General features: G+C 35.7%; 1 protein-coding gene across 1 annotated transcript; it reads left to right on the forward strand.

Annotated features, from left to right (window-relative positions):
- The first annotated feature begins 1,625 nt into the window (after positions 1-1,625).
- On the forward strand, positions 1,626-9,799 carry LOC143569036 (protein ENHANCED DOWNY MILDEW 2-like). Its single transcript, XM_077055042.1, has 18 exons — positions 1,626-2,364; positions 2,445-2,541; positions 3,379-3,429; positions 3,515-3,681; positions 4,125-4,239; positions 4,363-4,461; positions 5,171-5,418; positions 5,532-5,624; positions 6,155-6,745; positions 6,889-7,036; positions 7,151-7,252; positions 7,408-7,500; positions 7,619-7,660; positions 7,809-7,922; positions 8,173-8,244; positions 8,332-8,450; positions 8,703-8,772; positions 9,440-9,799. The coding sequence occupies exons 1-18, from the start codon at positions 1,955-1,957 to the stop codon at positions 9,797-9,799; spliced, it is 2,991 nt and encodes a 996-aa protein (XP_076911157.1). The 5' UTR covers positions 1,626-1,954.
- Positions 9,800-25,145: the final 15,346 nt, after the last annotated feature.

Raw genomic sequence — 25,145 nt, forward strand, 5'->3', positions numbered from 1 at the left:
TATAACAAAACATATCTAATACTAAATAATAAAAGAAATTAAAATGCATTCAACACTTACAGTCTAGTCTGGTTTCATATGGCCGGTTTTCGATATAAACCGTAAACCAAACCAATGATATGGTTTGAAAATTTTGAAACTGACCAACCGACCAAAAGTAAAAATATCAACTGTGAAACCACACCGATATCCGGTTTAAATTGTTTCACAATTTTAAACCAAACCATAACCATAAACACTCATAAGTGTTACGTGATTAACAGGGTCTGCGTTTAAACACCCGCCGCATCGCGCGGGCACCCTCCTAGTATATTTATTATATATTTGTTCATATACAATTATATATAAGATAAATTCAAAATATTCGAGCCGAACGAACCAAGCAGACCTTTGCTCGTTTACAAACCGAACCGAGCAGAACGGTTCCCTTACAATTAGGAAAAAAACAAACAAACATTTTCCGAGGGGTTTGGATGTTCAATTTCAAAAATATGTGAATAATGATGATTGTGGTCCTTCTAAATTAAAAAAATATAAAAAACTCATTTCTGGCGGTTTCTCCAGTCTAGAGAGTAGAGCGTAGTCCTGAAGGCGACATATTCATATTCATTCATCGCTCTCGGTAACCCCCCGGATTCTTCGACGATTCACTTTTCCATATCCAAAAGCCTTTACAAACACTGAAGGGATCATCTTATCTTACCTTACGCGTCTGCTTATATACAACTGTACGTCGTTTCTAAAGGTTTCCGACTCAACACTGAAGCCTTAATTTACGATACTCAAACCACATTTCATCCAATCCTATGCTAGCTCTGAAAATTAGGGCTTCGTGAAAACTCGATACTTCTTACTCTTACTCGGTTTTGATGATCAACGATTATTCAACTACTCATTCATATTCTTCATTTCCTCTGTTGTGACGTTAGTAGTTACTCGTGGTTCCAGACATTTGTGGTTGTTGTTTTACTATTCATGCATTACATCACGTTACATTTCATTACATATGTTGTTGAATAAACCCTATGCTATATTAAACTTGTTGTCACAACTTGAGGGACCAACATTGACAACTCTGTCATAGTTGTTTATATATAAACCAAGGTATGGTTGGTTACACATCATATAACACATGAGATGCAACCAAGTTAGGGTTTGACAGTGACAGATTGTAATTAGTTTTTTTAGTTATATTTTCTGATTGATATTATAAACAAGAGTTATTCGTTTTGCTTGTGTTTGATTATTGATCGGGTCTTGAAAACTATTGGAAAAATACGAGTAGCAACCATAAATTGTTAATAAAAGCTCAATGTCCACTTGTTAACACTGATAACTGAATGCTTCGGTGCAATGTTGTGATCTCTTGCCCCCTTGTTTTCACATTTGAAGGCCAACCATTTAAACCAACTCGATTGAAAGACTCTTACATTGCCTTTATCGGTCTTAATCACTAGTAGTGTGTATTATAAAGCTTTCTCAGGTGTTATTTGTGTATCATATCTACTTTTGAACTATTTCATGTTTGTGTTTGTTAGCATGTGGCTCCTATGGTGGTGTAAGTTGATTTTCTTGAGTCTTGATGCTACCAATTTTTTTTTTTTTTTTTTTTATCACAATGTTACATTATTATAGGAAACCAAACCGTGCAACTTATAAAACCTGGGTGGATTTTGTGTCTTGCTTACATTTTTCTTTTGAAAGATTAATTATATACTTCATACACACTAAACTGGACCATTGTTTGCTGATTTCACCATCTTACCAAAATTAATGCTAAATTTAGTTTTGAATAATTCATTGTTTGGTTTAAAAATGGTCATTGGGGTTATTTATTTATTTTTTTTTATCAAATTTAACTGTGCTTTTTTGACTTGGATGTTCGTATGTGTGAAATATTTAACGTGTTTTAAGTGATTTTCTCATTGCTAATGTACTGAGGGAAGTTTAGAACATGGCGTCTTCAGATGATGAGGAAAACACACTTCCAAATGTTATCCTGGATTATATTTTTTATGATAAAGATGACAGACCCGTTTCATTTTTAAAGTTACCTGTGCATTGGAATGAAAATGAGAGATCAAGTGCTAATTCAGGGCCCATTTTTTTGAATGGGTTTGTTGACAACGGTCTGAGAAAGTTTTACCAGCAGGTGAAAGCATGGAAGTATGATATCTTGACGACCATTCCTGAGATTTCAGTGCTTTTCAAAGATAATCACTGGATCAAGCTAAGAAAGCCTAAAAAATGTTATGAAAAATTAATCTGGACAATATTGATCTCTGTGCATTGCCTCTGGTTTTTGAAAAGCAATGCAGAAGCATCAGGGGAATCTTTATGGAATCACCTCTCGAAAGTTTTCAGGTATCTCTAGTTACGGTGTTAATAGGCTTTTAATCTTTATTTGTATGAATTCTTTAGGATTTTTTATTTCCATTTTGCAGTTCGTATGATGTAAACCCGTCAGAGAATGATCTCACACATCATAGAAGCTTCATTAGAGAAGCTGTAAAGAGGGATGAAACATTGGCAAAATCCAAGGTTTGTCTTGTTTATTTGTTGTGTTGTTTTGGTTACTAAACATATTTTGGATGATTACTTGTTTAGGGCAGTTCACCTTTGTCTTTCTTTATTAATCTTGAATCATACTGACCTTTCAAGCCAACTTTAGTCATCACACTTAATATTTTTATGGAGGGGAGGATTTGGATAGGATTAATTATGTCATTTGTCTTTTAACATTGTTAGCAAGCCACTTGTGAAAGGGTAGTTTGGGTTATATTTTGTCTCTAATGGGTCTAACTGGTGAAGTCAATAAAATAGCTTAAAAAGAAATAGTTCGAACGTGTAGGACGTTTCCCAAAGTTATTTTAGTGCACAGAATACTCTAAATTACTCAAATAAAAATTTAGATTACTATAAAAATAAAATAATTTAGTACTCATATTTGACGCATTAATAGTTTACAAAAGATCAATCTTTTTGAACAATAAGTGGTTTGGATCAACCCAACCCGGTCTAATCACAGGTTTTGGACCTTTGGTAGTAAGTTGACGGCAAATGGTATTAGGGACTTGATGTATCTAATATAGATGAAACCTCTAGCTCAGGATTATAACCTGAAAGGAGTTTGGTACATGATTTTTATTCCAGATTTCCAATCAACATTAATTGAATGTCTGATATAAGCAAGAGTGCAAGATGGCATTTTTTGGAGTATATATTGTTGATTAATTTATGTCCCCAATCTATGGCTATTTTATTCATGAATTGTGAACTTCTAGTACTAGATGTTACGACTTGATATCAGTGTTGTATAGTTTGGTTATTATTTATCTTCTAAACTTGGTTTGTGTTTAATTATAATGCGTGGAACAGTTTTTGGCTACATTTTTGGATAATCCCGGAAAGAGAATATCCCCTGATGAGGTATATTATGGCTCTGGTTTGTCTCCGTATCTCCCTCATTGCTTTATTATGATGTTTTCACATTCTTGAAGTTATTGGTTTGCAGGATGTTAAAACTGCTGCAAAACCTAGCTTTATAGTGAACGATATGAATGGTGAAGTGCAAGATGATGACACCATCACTAATCAGATTGAAGATAGCGAATCTGATAAGGAAGATGATCATTTCGATTCAGTTTGTGCAATATGTGATAATGGTGGTGTACTTACCTGGTAAGCTTATTTGTTTTGTTACCAACTAATAACAATTATTGTCATCTTTTTTCTCCCATCTTTTGTGGTGAATGAATTCCTTATTTACAAATGTATGCTTAGTAACTTCATTTGTTATACATGTGGCATATCAACCATATTGAAGAGACTTTGTAGAAACCAATGTTTTGATAGACTGTCGAATATCACCCCGAGTATATTTGTACGCTTATAACATCTTAGACCATTTTGTTAAAGTAAAGCAATGCATTTATAATATAGTTCTATAATCGCATTTAATACTTCTAGTTCTTAATACAGTTTAATGGAAAAGGAACAGAAATGCTGAAGGGTCAAACCGAACATTTTGACCGGCATTAAAATTTATCTGTTCTACTAGGAGGCTATTACATGTGTTATTTTCATTTCATGGTTTTACTGATGGACTTTGTGATCCATTGCAGTTGTGAAGGGGAATGCTTTAGGTCGTTTCATGCAACCCCGGATTCTGAGGAGGCACAAGATTCCACGTGTGAATCTCTTTGTTTAACATCTAAAGAATTGGTGGGTCTGTTAACTGTATATTAGTTTTGGATGATATGAATTTTGTAATTGTGTGGTTTTCTTAATTGTTCTTTACAGTCTCTTCTGTTTTTATGTTGGCTATTTTTTTAGTCATCTTCTATATGTATCCTTTTGCAGGGTGTACCGCAATACAAATGCGAGAATTGTAAGTATCGTATACACCAGTGCTTTGTTTGTGCTAAACTAGGATCTTCTGATAAATCATCGAATACAGAGGTATGCAATACTTGAGGAAAATCTATTTTAATGGTCTGTTCTTGATCATCTTTAGTGTATGTTTACATGCTCTGCTTGAGAGAGCTTTTGTTTCTTGATTTGTTATTGTTATATTTACTTGAAAATTATATTTATTTGCATTATGCGTTTTAATCAACTAGAAGAAGTGATATTAGAGCATCTACAATGTCAGCACCAATTTTTACACGAGTTTACTGTAAGAAATGAGTCATTTTGGAATTCCTTGAGCCCCAAGATGTACACCAACTAATTCTAATTACATAATTATGTATCTCATTTCTTTTGTTAAATTAGCTATAAAAACTTATAAATGACAATCATAAATGATTGTTAAGAACACATAAAATGTCATAATTCTAAAGGGGCATTAATGAATTTTTGTAATAACATATTTTTTTAAAAATTGTTAAATGCTTGCAGTTGCACTCATTATACATGAAGGGTTCAAAATAAAATCTCATAAAATTTAAGTGTCAAGTCAACTTTTTAAATTTTTTTGGTGTAATGAATAGTATTACACCAAATTTTGTGTAATTTGTCTACTACTATATTACTATTGTTAACAATTACAGAGTTTAATGTGAATATTGGAGTTTGAAGTCTAATTCTACAGTCTACACTGAATTAGTGTGTTAATTTATTGTTGTGATACTCTTTTGGTCTTTCCACTTTTTTTTTCTTTTTGTAGGTATTTCGTTGTTGTTCTGCAACTTGTGGCCATTTTTATCACCCACAGTGTGCAGCAAAGTTTCTCCACAGAAATGATAAAGCAGAACAACAGGCTCTAAAAGAAAAAATTGCTGCAGGGGAACCCTTTTTATGTCCAGCTCACAAATGTGCTGCTTGTAAGAAAACAGAAGACGAAAAGGTGGAAAATTTGCAATTTGCTACTTGCAGGCGGTGTCCAAAATCATATCACAGGAAGTGTTTACCATGGTAGTTTTTTCTGTTTCATCTCATACATTCTTTTCATAAGGTGTTTTCAACTTTTCATCATAGTCTTGTTTTAAGTTTTCATCATTCCTGTTGTGTTATTTGGTCTTTTGCAGTGATATTATGTTTGATCATCAAACTGGTGATGATGATGAAGTCAGAGCTTGGAATGGACTTTTACCTAAATCTCGTGCATTGATATATTGCTTGTAAGTTTGTAACCTCTTAACTAAGGGCAGCAGTTTCAAACCTGTTCATCCATGAATGAGCCAATTCTTAAACAAAACTAATTAGCTTAAAATGATAAAAAGGAGAAAATGGGTTGAAAGTTGGCCAGAGTGTAGTTTAGTAAATAAAATTCTAAAACCTCATTTACACTGCTACTTTCCACCCGAAGCTATTTTGATTGTTTACTTATGAATGATTTGAGTTGAATACAATAAAATTAGTTAGCTAAAAGGGATACGAGTATATATGGCTGAAAGATGCTCAAAGTTACATTTTTTTAAAGAAAACTCCCCTAAAGCATTTAATTCAATAAAAAAATGTGCTAAAAAAATTCAACAAATGAGATTTTTACGGAAATTTTGAACACAATTGGGTTTAGGTAAGCATGTGTTACACTAATAACTGATAACACAATAAAAGATTGTAGAAGATGAATGCTTCGGGTCAACCCAACCCGAACCAACTTGTATGACCAATTACTTTGAGCTAATTTCATTTTGGGACTTATCAGAGACCACAAGATTGATCCTGAACTCGACTGTCCTGCAAGAACCATAATAGTTCAGAATATTCTCTATATAAAGACACAGCAACCAAACATGAAGAAAATCACGGTCAACTTAACAGATGGCAATTCAGAAAACTCATCCAAGAAGTCAGTTTTGAAGTCAAAAATAGGTGTTGAAAAATCTTCTGCAATTAAACCGGAAGGCTCTTCCAAAAAGAGAGCAGAACCTTCATTATCAGAACACTCATCCAAGAAGTCTGTTTTGAAGTCAAAAGAAGGTGCTGAAAAATCTTCTACCATCAAAGCAGAAGGCTCTTTCAAAAGGATAGCAGAACCTTCATCTTATCCAGAATCTTTTAAGAAAAAGAGAGTTGCAGATACCTCTAAGAACCCTTTGAGGAGGAATTTGCCAACAAAAGTCAAGAAGCCTGGTCAACCAACCTTAGGGAGTAGATTATTTGATTTTTATAACGAGACAGCATCGAACAAATTGGAGAAAGATAACACTTCAGTTGATGACTACAAGCAAATTGTGGTAGCCAAGTCTCAACAGACCGAAATTTTAACTCCTTTAGATGGCAAGTCTAAACAGAGGTATTCTTTTGTCTCTTCATTTTCTCCCTATTAGCTATTAAAGAAAACATTTAAAATGAGCCAAACAGGTTGAACTGGATTAAACCATCAGTTTTTGTGGGTTATGAACTTATAATACTTAAAACCCACTTTTTACATTGTAGAATATTGGATTTAGTGAAAGAAGTTACTTCTTCTGTTACACTGGATGAGGTAAAGAAATACCATCAAGAAAAAGTACCATCTACACATGCACATTCATCAACAGTGGATAAAACAATTATTTTAGCGAGGGTGGAAGGGGCTGTGGAGGTATCTTTTCCTGACCCGTTTGCATACCAACCGGTCATTATGGGTTATGTTTTATGCTTAATGGGTCAAATAGGCTAAGATAAAATAGTTAACTAAACTACTTTATTACTGCAGGCTGTTAATGTGGCTGCACAGAAGCTTAATGAAGGATGCAGTATAGAAGATGCAAAGGCTGTCTGTGACCCTAGTGTCATTGATCAATTAATGAGGTGGAAGGTAGATTTCAAAACATGATTTTTTTTCTCTTTCTTTCTTCTTTAGTAATTTTTCTGATTTTATATTGCCTTATCTCTATAAATATGCTGTTTGGTTTGATAAATACATTTTGAATTCTGAGTACACTTTCCATGGTTTCTGTTTGTGCCATGTAGGATAGACTCAGAGTGTACCTTGCACCATTTCTGCATGGAACGCGATACACATCTTTCGGTCGCCATTTTACAAAAGTAGAAAAGCTGGAAAAGGTACCGACTATTGCTCTATTTACACTCATTTATAATCATTACTTTCTTATTTTCACTTGTGATTGTCTAATCACTAATGGCAGTGCGGTTCTTATCTGTGTTAATTTTGAATGTGCAGATAGTTGATAAGCTTCAATGGTATATTGAAGACGGTGACATGGTAAGAAGTCGCCAAGAATATGTATTTTTTTTATATATATTTCATTTTTTTTTACCTACATTAAGTTAATGATATGATATGACACAACCGTAGTTGCCAATAACATATTCTTTTCTGGATATATAAGGTTTTTTTTATCCTTGTGTAGGTAGTTGATTTTTGCTGTGGGGCTAATGACTTTAGTTACCTTGTGAAGAAACGGCTTGATGAAATGGGGAAAAAGAATTGCTTATATAAAAATTATGATATTGCACAACCGAAGGTAGGTTATACTAGCACGTTTGAATTCTATTTTTGTAGATAATTAGTTATTGGATATGGGTACAGAGATTATAATTTTCGATAGTTATTTAACTTTCTAACTCAAATGATTTGAGGTTTATGTTCTAGTTAATCTCCAATTTTACTCTTGTCCACTTCATTTGGTATATATATTTCTTTAAGTTTTAGTCTTTGTTTTTTTTTTATAAAATTCTTGGCGGGTTCTATAATATTTATTCGCCTGAATGCAGAGGGATTTCAACTTTGAGAAGAGGGATTGGATGACGGTTTCCCCGAATGAATTGCCTTCCGGGTCTCGTTTGGTAAGACGATATTGTTTTCATGTGATAAGTATTTTTTTAAATCGTTGTCATACTTTTTAACATTATTAATGTTTGTTGAGCAAGCAGATCATGGGACTCAACCCTCCATTTGGGGTGAATTCTGCTCTTGCAAACAAGTTTATAGATAAAGCTCTTCTATTTAAGCCCAAGCTTATTATTCTCATTGTTCCTCCAGAAACAGAAAGGTAGATACCTCCACAACTCATCCCCCCCCCCCAACGTGTCACATGCATGTACATGTGGGTGGGCTAGTATCATGCAATAATTTTTCATATCTGTTGTAGTGTGGAGGTGGAACTTTTATCACCTTAACATGGTAAAAAGTGACCTTGGTGGTTCTCATGAAAAGGGTGTATTCTCACCGGTAATACGCACATACGTGTAGAGACACATATGTATATTCATTTATGCATACTCATATTCATATATTTTACCAGATTAGATAGTGCAAGGAGGAGACCCCTATATGATATGATATGGGAGGATGTTGACTTGTTAGCTGGCAAGGTATGTATTTAATCCTATTGGCTGCCCGTATTTTTCTAGGGGTCCAGCTCATGTTTAAAAAGACCCTTAGATTTTTTAGAAATATCAAAGAATGATGGTGAACGTGGTCATTGGTAGGGGTACAAGCGAGCCAAGTCAAGCCCAAGCTCGACTCATTTAACTTGCTGGAGCCCGAGATCGGCTTGTGTATTATTTAATAACTATTTTATGTATATTTATAATTATTTTTATATATATTTTAGTTATAATTTTTATATACCATGATATGAATTATTTACTTGTCTTTATTATAGTTTTATACTATTAAATAAATATATATTTAATAGTTAAATATTAAATAAATAGCAGTTATATTTATAATAAGCTTGTTTAAGCTCGGGAGCCAACTTGAGCTCGATAAGTAAAGCTTGGGCTTGGATTCATTTATTAAACAAGCTTATTTTCAGGCTCGGTCTTAATATGCGGCTCAATTTGAGCTTTTAGCGAGCCGATCTCGAGTAGCTCACGAGCGGCTGGGCTTGTTCGCACCCCTGGTTAGCGAATCCCCTTGACCTGCCATTATAAGCGTCGGATCTGAAACAGCCATGAAATTTGAACAATTGTAAAGCTAGTTCTTCATTCTTATAGATAATGTTTGTAATAATGTTTATTATATTATTGTTTCCAGTCATTTTATTTTCCTGGATCTGCTGATGTGAATGGCAAGCAAGTAGATCAATGGAACAACATTGCACCACCACTATACCTTTGGAGTCGGCCCGATTGGACCAATAAACACATGACTATAGCCCAGAAACATGGCCACATACCCCGAGTTCAAGAACCACTACAACCCAGTGCATTCGGGCCTGCATTGGGCCTTCTAGGTTGTAACAAGTTAAAACGAACCACACATAACTGGGACAAAAAAACTTATCAGATCTATGGACCAGAGATGAAGCGTGCGAGAATGAGTGGAGTGGGACGGCATGAACCGCCTATGGGAAGTCGTGGTGTTGGTGGTTATGGTCCACCTCTAAATGGATAGGGTCATATCATATGGGTTCTTTTGGGTTTGTACCAGGTCCAAACCACCTATATTCTCAGCAGAACTCGTTTGGTCGTTGGTTGGACGAGTGATCCGTGTACTTTTCTACCGATGGATTATGGTATTTTGAGTTTTGGGTAAGTATGTCTATGGATCCTATGGGTATGGAATACCATATCGTATTAAACACGTTCGGGTAGTGGACTAACCTAACGTTTTAGCAAAGTATGTTTTTATGGCTTTGTATTGAGAGTTCCATATACCTTACGTATATTGTGGCGCCTCATATGTAAGTGCCTGTGTCACGTATCTATTAAATTTTCTTAAATGGCGTGTGAGGGTTACATGCTCAAATTATGGGTGAGAAAAAAAAAATAATTTAACTGAAACCTAAATAACTGATCAAACTAGATTAAAGTGTAATAACCTAGCCAAACTAAGAACCTATGTTGAAACAGCGTCCAAGGACTACCGGATCAGTGGTGGAGAACATCATATAAGGCAAAAAAAAAATATTTTAAACTAGGACCCCGCGCTTTACGATGGGACAATGAAACCGAACAAAAAAAGACAAGTAAAAAAGTTAAACGATAAACCCGTTGCAAGTCGACGCGAAGTCAGTCTATATCAAGTTGCGACATCGAAACTAAACAAAAGAAATAAACTCGTCAATGCCAAACTACAACAAATTATCATATGTAGAACCAAAAAAACCGGCACATTACATATGCGAACTAACACAAATTTGGTTAGTATCAACAGTACCAACAAAAATTCGTAAACATAAATTAGTAGGGCAAAAAAAATATTTTAAAGGCGAGGTTTTTTGAAACGTGGATATGAAACCCTCACACGTTTAAGAAAATCGTTTAACCGACTAATAAAACATGTAAAGCCGATACTTGTTAAAGTTTAGTTTTTAAAAATATAGTTTTTTAAATATTTTTAAAAAAATAAAATAAAGAAAAGAAAAACTATTATTTTTATTTATAGAATTATGACTAGTGATTTAATGATTACACTAATTAATAAAATGTTAAATTCTTAAATAGTAAATTGAATAATAAATTTGTGAGGAGGATTCAATCTCCTATTTAATATATATATTAATAACAAATATCAAATAATACAACTATATCTTGATTAACAATAGACAAACACAAGGCATCAAAGACCGGTTGATTCGGCGGCCACATTAACTTTTCTTATGAAAGCTCGTGAATTGGAGTCTCACCTCATGTGGTTTTGCCAATTAATCCTTTTCGAAGGTTACAGAACTTGACGTTGCAACCGTATTGGAAAACAAACTTGATGGGTAACTATTTCGCCCCCCCTCCCCCAAGAAAATCACCAATCTAACGCGCAATGATTAGCGAATACAAAAAATAAATATATAATAAGAAGTAAGTATGAGAGCGGTTATGCAACATAAATTTGTAATCAGGTATGCTAACCAAAGTGTTCAATTGAACTCGTTGTAAACCTAATAATAATTATTTTACATGAGATAAATTGATAAACGGGAGACCGAATACAACAAATATGATTCACAAGTTAAAATTTTCTTTTTGACTATTCGGTTTCAGCGTGGTTTATATAAACAGCCATATAAAGGATATTACTGTAAAAAAAATTAAAAATAAAAACTACAAGCTAGCAACTTTTTAAAAAATTTCCTGTTTTTCTTATCATTACGAGATTTAAACCTTTACTACTTGAAAAGATGAAGCCTCATCCAAAATTTTAATATGACTATATCAAGACCCTTTGGTTACAAATTTATCAAATTAAGTTTGCTTTTCACATTAGCATCTCTATATCTATATTTATATCTGAAATATGTAGATTTTCAGATTTTGTATCTCTATCAGCTTCTCTATCTCCGTCTCTATCTATATACTTAGATTTTAATTAATAGTAATACTCTAACTATAAAAAATTATTATCATCACGTCTATAATATATGTGGTGAAAGAAAATAATAGTTTGTAATTGAGATAAAAACAAAGATGGAGAGCTAATGTGGTAGGTTAAATAAATTTAAGAAAATATGATATTTAGTAAATTGTAACACCCCGGCTTAAGCGGAAACGCCCGAGTGTGACGTACATATTGTTCAAACACACATGACACTATTTGGTGACTATAATAACATTAATTCATTTATAAGCCAAGTAACACAAGTTCAAAAGAAATAATACAAGTTGAAATCAAATCATTATTGTGACATTTGTCAATTTCGGGTTATTTTATACTTGTATTCTTAATGTAAACCCGACCCATTTTGTATCCCGAACCTTTCGATATTATCAAAGTGATGAATTGTATGTTAAATATTTGTTTTATAGTTGTTGGATAAAAAAAACACCCTTTTCGGTTCTTAAAATTCCCCGAAAACGCTCAAAACGAACTCCAGGGACTAAAACTACCAAAATGGAGATTTGAAGGACCCATTTGTAGTTTGTGCTTTCTTAGGTCTATAACCAACCCATTTTCATGAAACACCCTTTATGAAAGACCCATTCAACTTACCCTATATATACACACCCATCTTCTTCATTTGTGCTTGCTCATTTCTTCATTTCTCTCTCAAATTCTTGAATTCTAAGGTTGTTCTTCATAAGCTAATCTTTCATTTTAACTAACTTCTCACTACTTAAAGCTTGATGTTACAACATATATATAATATACACTCCTTGTTTACCTTCGGTCTTTCATATCTCCGGTCTCGGCCGGTTGAAATGTCGGGCTAGTAAGGCAAGGTCACATGGAGGACTTTGTAGTCCTTGTTTATATATTTAACAAATCTAACCATATAACTTGTTATACTTGCTTAACTTCTACATATTTTAGTTTATTGTTCATATTTGTCAAGTTCCATGGTATTGGGTATGTGGTGACTAGCCTCGGTTTCATCCCGAGTTGAGAACCGAACCAAAAACCGAACTTTCGTTTAAAAGCATTATTGTTAAATTTTTGAATGTAAAACTTGAGTATTATTATTTTACAAGTTCCATGGTAATTGGGTATATGGTAACCATCCTCGGCCTTATTCCGAGTCAAGGACCGAACCAAAAACCGAACTTTTGTTTAAAAAGCTTTATTGTTAACTTTTTGAATGTAAAACTTGAGTATTATTATTTATAAGTTATTCTACAAGTTCCATGGTAATTGGGTATATGGTAACCATCCTCGGTCTTATTCCGAGTCAAGGACCGAACCAAAAAACCGAACTAAACCGAGTTCACTCGCTTAAGACACACAAGTGTGTTTTTAGCCACCAAAACTCATATTTTTCTTCAAGATTATATTTTAAATTAATTTTAGTTAAATTCTAAACATACTTGGCATGTCGGTAACCAACTTGATCTTATAACAAGTTCGAACCGATAAGGTCGTATACTCGCTTAACGAACGTTAAGGTTCTTCACGATAGAACTACATACTTGGTTATGTCTATTTTGATTTTATTGAGTTATCTCATAAAATTTATTATCTTGGGATGTTAACTGTGAGCTTGGTCAATTATCAAATCTCGAACCGACAAACCCGAACACTCGTTAAACCTCGTTTTGGTATTCTTATAACCAAGGGTTTTGCAATATCGCATTTTAACCCACATTATTACTTAACATAGGTTGAGTAAAAAAAAGAAAAAAACTAATGAATAGAATACCGAGACCCGGTTTCGAGTAAACTTATTTTACAAAACTCGTTTCTTTAACTTCTCAAATATTTACATTTTAAATCCTAAAATTTATTTATTTACTTTATTTGTCATGTATTTTATTTTAAACCCTTCCAAGACTACCTACTAACACAAGACCCGTTTAATATAGGTCTTGCTCGTTAAACCGATCTCTCCGATTATTCACGACACTATCTTTCAAGTTACTTGTAATGTGAGTACTTTTTCATCCCCCGTTTTCCATCTTTCGTTTTGGGGGTGGCATTGCATACTTATTCAAATTTAAATGATTTATACTTCAGTCTTAAACCACAACACGTATTGTATATGTTTACTTAAATAAATGCTCGATTTGGTGTTATATGTTTTACATGATTATGTGCAAATTCTTGAATGCTAAGGCGGGTAGCCTTATCAAAGTATGATCATACGTTAATTCCGAGTATATATGGTATCCCCATATAGAAAGGTGTCGTCAATGTATTCTTATTGACGATTTCATTATTGTCGTCAATGTATTCTTATTGACGGTTTTATTATCTAAATTGTTGCTATTATTTATTGTTTTCATATACTAGTTGTGGATTTCATACTATATACTTATTGTCCAAAACTATGAAAATTGCTCAACAACCTTCATGTTGACAAACTCTATTTTATGCAATGTTACAGGTTTGATGTTAGCTTGATTGGATTACTTGAAGAAACTTATTATCTTGGCTTTAGGATATTAGAAAATAAAAGAATAAGTTATTTGTTTATCTATCTATTTGGCATTTTGTATGAACAATTGTTGTGTTATTTATGATGATATGGATTTAAATGAGTTGTTTAAATATTGTAACTTTATAGTGTCATTGTGCAATGAGCAATCATGTCGCGCCTCGACGTTTCCGCCTTCATTGGTCGGGGTGTGACAGATTGGTATCAAAGCCATCGAATATAGGATAGGTGGTTAGACGTAACAGCCTAGTATAGTTTATGCGCTAGGGTCCCTATACGTGTGCTCATACGTGTTTACCCTACTTGATTGTTTATTGCATTTATTAATTATTTATAAACTTGTTTAAAAATCTATCTCATCATAAATGTACACATACACACACTTTCAATAGTATTCTAAGGTATTTTTACCTTAAAAAAAACATTAGTTTTTATATTGTGTTTTATGGATCACAAGCTTAACTTGGATCTCGTTGTTTACAATCTCCTTAAAGCTATGTTCTATAATTTGTTTTGTGACGACCATAGGGAATGAAACATTTGATTCGATCATTTGACAAAAAGATTCCAAGAATCGAAGGTGATTTACTTACCTGGGAAGATTGGGTTTAGTGTTGGTTTCTAGGTCAAGCAACTCGAGTTATATGAGCCGACACTCTAAGTTGTCGTATGCGAGCGTTCCGGTCGCCTCCTTATTTTTGGTGTTGAAAACATAAAAGCCACGGTGATACGTGGACAAGTGTTTTTAACATCTCGTTGTATCTCTGTTTTATTGTATGTTATTATCATGATTTGAGTCAACAACATGAAAGACGCGGTGATATGTGCACATGTTCGACTCCATATATATTACTTTTACATAAGTTTTTATTGCCGGGATATCAAATCATGGTGGTTCATGTACGATTTTCCCAACTATATATATGTTTACAAGAAATTTTGTTATTTTTTTTTTCGGAATATCAAATCATGGTGGTTCATGTACGATTTTTCCGACTATATACAAATTTCAACACTTCAAAACATCCAAATTTTAAATTCTCAAAACTTTGAAACATATACTTATATATACGTTTTTATCATTTGGTTTATGTATAAACTTTATTTCTATTAACATTCTCATCCTTATGACACTAGGATTCACGTAAAAAAAAATTGTTACATGCATCTTCTATTTTAAACTCAATGCCCTCAAACTCACTACAATTCTTTATAATTTTTAGAATGCCTCCGCTACGACGCCACTACCGCAAGGACTCCAGACGCAAGATGGCCGCTTTAGTAGCCGAACAAGTCGCCGCTATGATTCCCAAACTCCTAACTCACTTGCAAGCAAACCAACCTCCACCCGTTGTAGCACCCGTTGAACCCACACCCGATCCCTACTTGTATAAACAATTTACCGGTGCTAACCCAACCAAATTCCTTGGTACGAACTGTGTGACTACCTTGTTGCAATGGTTTGAAAAGATGGAAAGTGTGTTCCGACATAGCGAGTGCCCCGAAGCGAAGAAAACTAATTTCGCTTCGAGCATGTTTGGGGAAACTGCTCTTACGTGGTGGGGTAGTGTTATGCATCTCCAAGGGGCGGAAATTGCCATGGCGCTTCCATGGACCGAACTTAAGGAACTCATGATGAAGAAGTTTTGTCCCAAACACGAGCTCCAAAAGCTTGAAGCCAAATTTTGGGAATTGAAACAAGAAAGTAGTGATAATGCCGCTTACTCGCTCCGTTTTCATGAATTGAGCACCCTTGTACCTCATTTGGTTACCCCGCTCGAACGTAAAATCGACAAATACATCGGGGGTTTACCCATGCTAATTCGGGACTCAGTCATGAGTAGCAAACCCGAGAACCTTGAGGATGCAATTACTCTAGCCGGTGCGCTATCGGAGAACCATGTTAAGGCGGGTACCCTAACCATCAAGAAGAAAAGTGATAAAAGCAAAACCGAACCCGCACCTCAAGCCAAAGTTGACCCACCACCTCAAGCCATCAACTACTCAAACTCTTCCCGCCACAACAACAAAAAGAAACCCAAACAAAACCACCGAAACTATGCCGTTACCCAACCGCAACCGCAACAACAACCCCAAGCTCCCCCACAAAATCGAAAACCCTATACCGGTACTTTTCCACTATGCAACAATTTTCAACTTCATCACCCATCTCACTTACCTTGTCGCCATTGCACCATTTGTAACCGTTTTGGCCATCTAAATAACACATGTCATTCCACACAACGTACTCAACCCAACAAACCAAGAACCACTCCACAAAACACCCAAAACCGCTTTGCACCTTACCCGCAAAACCCTCCTCAACAACCCCGAGCTTGCTTTAACTGTGGTGACCCAAATCATTTCCGCAACAATTGCCCACGACTCACTTTTGCAAACCAAGCCTAAACCGTAACCATACCCTACTATCAAACCCAAGCCCACCAAGTCCAAACCTACCAACCTCAACTTCCCCAACTAAATGTACCACTCATCCAACCCATGCAAGCCATCCAAGCACCTCCTCCTCCACCACCTCATGCACCTCAAGGAAATCCCGGTAACCAAGGACAGGCTTTTATGATGAATGCTAATCAAGCTCAAGTGGCAAACGATGTTGTGAACGGTATGTTTTTAGTGAACTAGCATTTGGCTTCTATATTATTTGATACGGGTGTCGATAGAAGTTTTATTTCATTAAAGTTTGAATCTACTCTTGCCGTACCTCGCACTAAACTTTCTCGATCCTTTTCTGTCGAAGTCGCCAATGGAAATTCTATCACCATAAACTCGGTCCTTCGTAATTGTTCTCTCACTCTTTGTAAGCGTAAATTCTCCATCGATCTCATTCCGATGCAAATGGGAAGTTTCGATGTCATAGTTGGCATGGATTGGTTATCTTTGCACCGTGCCGAAGTCGTTTGTTATGATAAAGTCATTCGGATTCCGCTTGTCAACGGTAAAACTCTCAAGATCTACGGCAAAATGTTTCCTAAAAGGCTCAATCTCATGTCGTGTTCACAATCGCAAAAATACTTACGCCAAAAGTATGTTCCGTTCCTAGCCCAAGCGGTGGTAAAAGACCACAAGGAAAGAAAAATCCAAGATATCTCCATTGTTTGTGATTTCCTCGACGTCTTTCCAGATGATGTTACCGGTCTTCCACCCATTCGTCCGGTTGAATTTCGAATCGATCTTGTGCCCGGCGCAATGCCCGTGGCCAAGGCTCCTTACCGTTTAGCCCCGTCGGAAATGCAAGAGTTATCAAACCAACTCGAAGAACTTTCCGACAAAGGCTTTATTCGTCCAAGCTCCTCTCCTTGGGGCGCTCCCGTCCTCTTTGTGAAAAAGAAAGATGGCTCATTTCGCATGTGCATCGGTTATCGTGAACTCAATAAACTTACTATCAAAAATCGTTATCCTTTGCCACGAATTGACGACCTCTTCGATCAACTCCAAGGCGCAACGTGTTTCTCCAAAATAGATCTTCGATCGGGATATCATCAGTTGCGTGTTCGCGAAGAAGACATTCCGAAAACCGCATTCCGTACTCGATATGGACATTTCGAATTTTTGGTCATGCCCTTCGGGTTAACCAATGCACACGCGATATTTATGGATCTCATGAACCGCGTTTGCAAACCGTTTCTAGATAAATTCGTTATTGTCTTTATTGATGACATTCTCATCTTCTCTAAATCCAAAGCCGAGCATGAGCATCACTTGCGTTCCATTCTCGAAGTCTTAAGAAAAGAACGACTTTACGCCAAATTCTTAAAATGTTAATTTTGGCTAGAGGAAGTTCAATTTTTGGGACACATCGTCAACGACAAGGGTATTCATGTTGATCCCGCAAAAATCGAAGCCGTCAAAGATTGGAAGACTCCGACTACACCCACGGAAATTCGATCTTTCCTCGGTTTGGCCGAATATTATCGGCGTTTCATCCAAAATTTTTCCAAGATCTCTTTACCCCTCACTTCCCTAACTCACAAAGGACAGCCTTATGAATGGGGATCCAAACAAGAAGAAGCATTTAATACTCTTAAACACATGCTTTGCAATGCTCCCGTTCTAACCCTTCCTGATGGAAATGACGACTTTGTAGTATTTTGCAATGCTTCTCATCAAGGTCTCTGTTGCGTTCTCATGCAACGAGGTCAAGTTATCGCGTATGCTTCAAGGCAACTCAAGGTCAATGAGAAGAACTACACGACTCACGATCTTGAACTTGGTGCCGTCGTTTTCGCACTCAAAATTTGGAGACATTACCTTTACGGAACGAAATGTGTGGTTTTTACCGATCACAAAAGCCTTCAACACATTTTTGACCAAAAGATCTCAACATGAGACAACGAAGATGGGCTGAGTTACTTAGTGACTACGATTGCGAAATTTGCTACCATCCCGGTAAAGCGAATGTCGTGGCCGATGCCCTTAGTCGAAAGGTTAATGTCAAATCCGTCTTGCTTCTTAGCGTCACCGTTCAAACCGATCTCCAAGCAAAATCTATCAAGCCCAACGTACCTCCGTTGACGAAGGCAACATGTACAACGAAATGTCATGTGGAGCCGAGCTTTAACTCGAAATAAAACCCGATGGCTTATTGTATTATCTCAATCGTTTATGGGTTCCCCATCGCGATGACCTTCGTACTTGCATACTCGATGAAGCTCACAAGTTACGATATTCTGTTCATCCCGGTGCGGATAAAATGTATTTCGATCTTCGTTCTACCTTTTAGTGGCCGGGTATGAAGAAAGACGTAGCAACGTACGTTTCGAAATGTCTTACTTGCTCTAAAGTCAAAGCCGAACATCAAAAACCCTTTGGGTTACTCAAGCAACCACCAATCCCTATATGGAAATGGGAAGACATTGCTATGGACTTTATAATGAAACTACCCACTACACAAAAAGGCAACGATAGCATTTGGGTGATTATTGACCGATTAACCAAGTCCGCTCACTTTATTCCAATTCGAGAAAAATACTCTATTGAGCAACTTTCCCAAATCTACGTTCGTGAAATCGTGTGTCGCCACGGTTTACCTTTGACTATCATCTCCGATCGCGATGCTCGATTCACGTTTCATTTTTGGCGATCACTTCAAGAAACCTTGGGAACTTGTCTTGATCTTAGCACCGCTTATCATCCTCAAACGGATGGACAATCCGAACGTACGATTCAAACACTTGAGGACATGCTTCGAGCGTGTGTACTCGATTTCGGTGGGAATTGAGATTCTCACATTCCTTACATTGAATTCTCTTACAATAACAGTTTCCATTCTAGCATCGGTATGCCTCCTTTCGAAGCTCTCTACGGTCGCAAATGTCATTCCCCGATTAGTTGGAACGAAATCGGTGAAGCTCAAATTACCGGACCCGAAATGGTCCAAGAAGCCACCGATCGTATCGACCAAATTCGCAAGAACCTACTTGCCGCTAGAAGTCGACAAAAGAGCTACGCCAACAAACGGCGAAAACCGATCGAATTCAATGTTAACGATCTCGTCCTTCTCAAGGTATCCCCTTGGAAAGGAGTTGTTCGTTTTGGAAATAAAGGAAAACTAGCTCCCCGTTTCGTAGGCCCATTCAAGATTCTTGAGCGAGTCGGAAAAGTAGCCTACCGACTCGAACTACCGGAAGAACTCACCGGTGTTCATCCAACCTTTCATGTTTCAAATCTCAAGAAGTGCTTAGCTGAAGGTAGTCTCCATATACCTCTCGACGAAGTACAAGTCAATGAATCAATGATTATGGTTGAACGACCCGTTGAAATCATGGACCGTAATGAAAAGAAAACCAAGCGAAGTCGCATTAAGTTAGTTAAAGTTCGATGGGAATCACGGCGTGGCGCGGAGTTTACATGGGAAAGAGAAGACTCGATGAAGGAGAAATATCCATATTTATTTACATCATCTTAATTTCGGGACGAAATTTCCTAAAGTAGGGGATACTGTGACATTTGTCAATTTCGGGTTATTTTATACTTGTATTCTTAATGTAAACCCGACCCGTTTTGTATCCCGAACCTTTCGATATTATCAAAATGATGAATTGTATGTTAAATTTTGTTTTATAGTTGTTGGATAAAAAAACACCCTTTTCGGTTCTTAAAATTCCCCGAAAACGCTCAAAACGAACTCCAGGGACTAAAACTACCAAAATGGAGACTTGAAGGACCCATTTGTAGTTTGTGCTTCTTGGGTCTATAACCAACCCATTTTCATGAAACACCCTTTATGAAAGACCCGTTCAACTTACCCTATATACACACACCCATCTTCTTCATTTGTGCTTGCTCATTTTTTCATTTCTCTCTCAAATTCTTGAATTCTAAGGTTGTTCTTCATAAGCTAATCTTTCATTTTAACTAACTTCTCAATACTTAAAGCTTGATGTTACAACATATATATATAATATACACTCCTTTTTTACCTTCGGTCTTTCATTTCTCCGGTCTCGGCCAGTTGAAATGTCGGGCTAGTAAGGCAAGGTCACATGGAGGACTTTGTAGTCTTTGTTTATATATTTAACAAATCTAACCATATAACTTGTTATACTTGCTTAACTTCTACATATTTTAGTTTATTGTTCATATTTGTCAAGTTCCATGGTATTGGGTATGTGGTGACTAGCCTCGGTTTCATCCCGAGTTGAGAACCGAACCAAAAACCGAACTTTTGTTTAAAAGCATTATTGTTAACTTTTTGAATGTAAAACTTGAGTATTATTATTTATAAGTTATTTTACAAGTTTCACGGTAATTGGGTATGTGGTAACCATCCTCGGTCTTATTCCGAGTCAAGGACCGAACCAAAAACTGAACTTTTGTTTAAAAGCTTTATTGTTAACTTTTTGAATGTAAAACTTGAGTATTATTATTTATAAGTTATTTCACAAGTTCCATGGTAATTGGGTATGTGGTAACCATCCTCGGTCTTATTCCGAGTCAAAGACCGAACCAAAAACCGAACTAAACCGAGTTCACTCGCTTAAGACACACAAGTGTGTTTTTAGCCACCAAAACTCATATTTTTCTTCAAGATTATATTTTAAATCAATTTTAGTTAGTTTCTAAACATACTTGGCATGTCGGTAACCAACTTGATCTTATAACAAGTTCGAACCGATAAGGTCGTATACTCGCTTAACGAACGTTAAGGTTCTTCACGATAGAACTACATACTTGGTTAAGTCTATTTTGATTTTATTGAGTTATCTCATAACATTTATTATCTTGGGAAGTTAACTGTGAGCTTGGTCAATTATCAAGTCTCGAACCGACAAACCCGAACACTCGTTTAAACCTCATTTTGGGTATTCTTATAATCAAGGGTTTTGCAATATCGCATTTTAACCCACATTATTACTTAACATAGGTTGAGTAAAAAAAAAGAAAAAAACTAATGAATAGAATAACGAGACCCGGTTTCGAGTAAACTTATTTTACAAAACTCGTTTCTTTAACTTCTCAAATATTTACATTTTAAATCCTAAACTTTATTTATTTACTTTATTTGTCATGTATTTTATTTTAAACCCTTCCAAGACTACCTACTAACACAAGACCCGTTTAATATAGGTCTTGCTCGTTAAACCGATCTCTCCGATTATTCACGACACTATCTTTCAAGTTACTTGTTAATGTGAGTACTTTTTCATCCCCCGTTTTCCATCTTTCGTTTTGGGGGTGGCATTGCATACTTATTCAAATTCAAATGATTTATACTTCAGTCTTAAACCACAACACGTATTGTATATGTTTACTTAAATAAATGTTCGATTTGGTGTTATATGTTTTACATGATTATGTGCAAATTCTTGAATGCTAAGGCGGGTAGCCTCTTGAATGCTAAGGCGGGTAGCCTTATCAAAGTATGATCATACGTTAATTCCGAGTATATATGGTATCCCCATATAGAAAGGTGTCGTCAATGTATTCTTATTGACGATTCATTATTGTCGTCGATGTATTCTTATTGACGGTTTTATTATCTAAATTGTTGCTATTATTTATTGTTTTCATATACTAGTTGTGGATTTCATACTATATACTTATTGTCCAAAACTATGAAAATTGCTCACCAACCTTCGTGTTGACAAACTCTATTTTATGCAATGTTACAGGTTTGATGTTAGCTTGATTGGATTACTTGAAGAAACTTATTATCTTGGCTTTAGGATATTAGAAAATAAAAGAATAAGTTATTTGTTTATCTATCTATTTGGCATTTTGTATGTACAATTGTTATGTTATTTATGATGATATGGATTTAAATGAGTTGTTTAAATATTGTAACTTTATAGTGTCATTGTGCAATGAGCAATCATGTCGCGCCTCGACGTTTCCGCCTTCATTGGTCGGGGTGTGACAAGCGAGAACTTCGTATACTACAGGCATTGGTTGGGAGTTAAAGAGTTTGAATCAAGGGGAGATATTAATTAATGATTCAAACTTGAAGAGTGTTTTATGGAACTTGATGCAGTTAGTTGTGCACGTGGGTATGACTTCGAATTTATTTCCGACGTGGCCATTTCTTTCCAGTATTATCATGTGAATAAGGCTATGGCTAAGACTTTTATTTGTCCAGTTCTTTAGGAGTCTAAGTAGTGCAGTAGTGGGTCAGTTACTTTATTTGGCTATTTATAGTTCTGTTTGTTTTCATTCGATGTATGCACTTTTTCAAAGTTATAAACAAGTTCCAGATATGAGTCTTTTGATTACTGTTAGTTATCGTGTTCTTATACCAACTGTTTCTGCATTCTGAGACTTATAATTCGGCTGTTGATATGTGGGCGATGGGTGCGATAATGGCTGAATTATTCACAAACCATTGTTTCAAGGTTCTTCCGATCCACGCGTATTCCATAGAATCTGCTATGTGTTAGGCGCCTCGACAAAATGTTCCTAGTTTGAGGGACTTGAACTTGCAAGAAACATGAAGTATGAGTGTCCAAATTTTCCAGGTGCGCGGTTATCTAATTCGTTACCGATGGCAAGCTCTGAAGCGGTTAATCTGATCGGTTCACTTCTTTCATGGTCTCCATACACGCGGCCACAGCTATGGAAGCGCTTCATCATCCTTTCTTCCGAGGATGTTACATTGAGGACCCCAAGCCTTCCTCACCACTAGCATTTGAAAAGTTGATGGAGAAGAAATCAAGTGTGAAAAGTTTTGAAGACGTTGCGGATGCGCATGATGATGATCTGATTCGTATGCTTCCTGAAAATCCCTTTGAGTTTATGACGGGGGAGAAGTGTGAATTAGTTGCAAATTGAATGTCACTTTTAGCTGTTTTTAGTTTAGGATTTAATTCAGATCAAACTATGGTAATATTTTGTAGAGTTGCTTGTACTTCATTTGTTTTGGTTGATCAATATTACATACATGGTTTATATAGAGGAAACAGCAACGTGTGCAACTTCTATCAATATTGTCTTAGTAGTAATTAACATATCGGATCCTATAGTAATACAATCTGATATTTTTATTGTCAGCATCGAAAGTCAACCTAATATCCAAGCGTAGCTATGCTGTCGACCGCAATCGTAAGCCTCTACCACTTTTACCTCTTTCAATAGTAGCTAGCCGAGTGATCAGATTCCAAAGTAACCGTTTTAGTAGAAATATCCATTCAAAAAACTCACTTTGACTGGGATGGAGTTTTGTTTGATGCTTATGTGAAAGTAAAGAAAAATTCAGTTTCTAAAAAAGAAACCATCAACACAAAAACATACAAATAAATTTCATGTAACATATTGTTCAGCATCATGTGTGTATAAGACGTTTAACAAACCTTATCTATCAACAATTTTAGAGTATCTTATAAACATCTTAGTATCTATCAATATACCATCAAAACTTTTAACACCAATTATACCCTTTAGTAATCTAATTTCTTTTTGTATAACTCCAATAATGCCCCTTTCAGTTCACTTCTATACTCTGATAATTGACGCTCGGGATCTAGTTTTGTCCAAAGTTTTATCATATCTATAAATAATATTTTAAAACCTTAAAACTTTAAAAAAACTAAACTAAGTTTTAAACTTTTAAACTTTACCTAAAACTAACAAAAAAATTGAATAATTTTAAAACAAATGCGGTTCAGTGTTTGTGGTTGGCAGGTGCAACTGGCATAACTCGAAAGCTGAACATGAACCTGAGCCCGACCACTTAATGTGTAAACCAATCCAAACAAAACAAAATAATTTTAAAACATACGAGGTTCGTGTTTGCAGGTTCAGCCTAACAGAAACCCGAAAGTTGAAGATGAACCTGAACCTAACCCAGTTAATGTGTAGTCCAATCAAAGCCTCAAACTAATAGTTATGAAAAAATACAGAGGCTGTGATCTTAATACCTTAACTTCATATCAGGATTGGTTACAACATCACTCTTGAAGCAGTAGCAAAAACAACAAACAACCTCTTCAAAAGTCTTTGTATCATTGTCACAAAGCAAAAGTCTCATTTTACTTCAATCAATAAATCCCTCACCAATCTTTCCGTCCGCATTTCCTTCACTACCACCTCTGTTTAACAGTTTGGATCCATCTTCCATATCAAACAACTCCGCTCCTTATACCCTTGACAATCACAAATTCACCAAAATGATGCCCTTATCTTACTGCTAACTATCTAAAATGCAATCGATGCTAGAGAACTTATATTAATACATGATCTCAACTACAAAAATTAATAATTAAACAACAATAAGTATCATAAACTGAACCCGGTAACAATCGGCGATGGTGGCAGCAATCGGTAGAAAAACAGCATGCGGGAATCAAGGATTATGGTGACAACATATGGCGAGAATAACCAGAACAATGAAGAATTGTTCGTGGAAAGGTGGATTAATCAGAAGCCTGAAGCTGTGGAGCTACTTACCCGTGTTCAGCGGGTTATGCATAGTAATGTTAT

This window comes from Bidens hawaiensis, unplaced genomic scaffold (genome assembly GCF_021521415.1).
Source record: "Bidens hawaiensis isolate Kalapana, Puna unplaced genomic scaffold, B.hawaiensis_p1.1 tig00024293_1, whole genome shotgun sequence".
Taxonomy (NCBI): Eukaryota; Viridiplantae; Streptophyta; class Magnoliopsida; order Asterales; family Asteraceae; genus Bidens; species Bidens hawaiensis.

Coding starts and splice junctions, on each gene's coding strand:
- LOC143569036 (XM_077055042.1), top strand. CDS start 1,955: ATGGCGTCTTCAGATGATGAGGAAAACACACTTCCAAATGTTATCCTG. Junction 3,682..4,124: donor AATGGTGGTGTACTTACCTG/GTAAGCTTATTT, acceptor GATCCATTGCAG/TTGTGAAGGGGAATGCTTTA. Junction 5,419..5,531: donor CACAGGAAGTGTTTACCATG/GTAGTTTTTTCT, acceptor GGTCTTTTGCAG/TGATATTATGTTTGATCATC.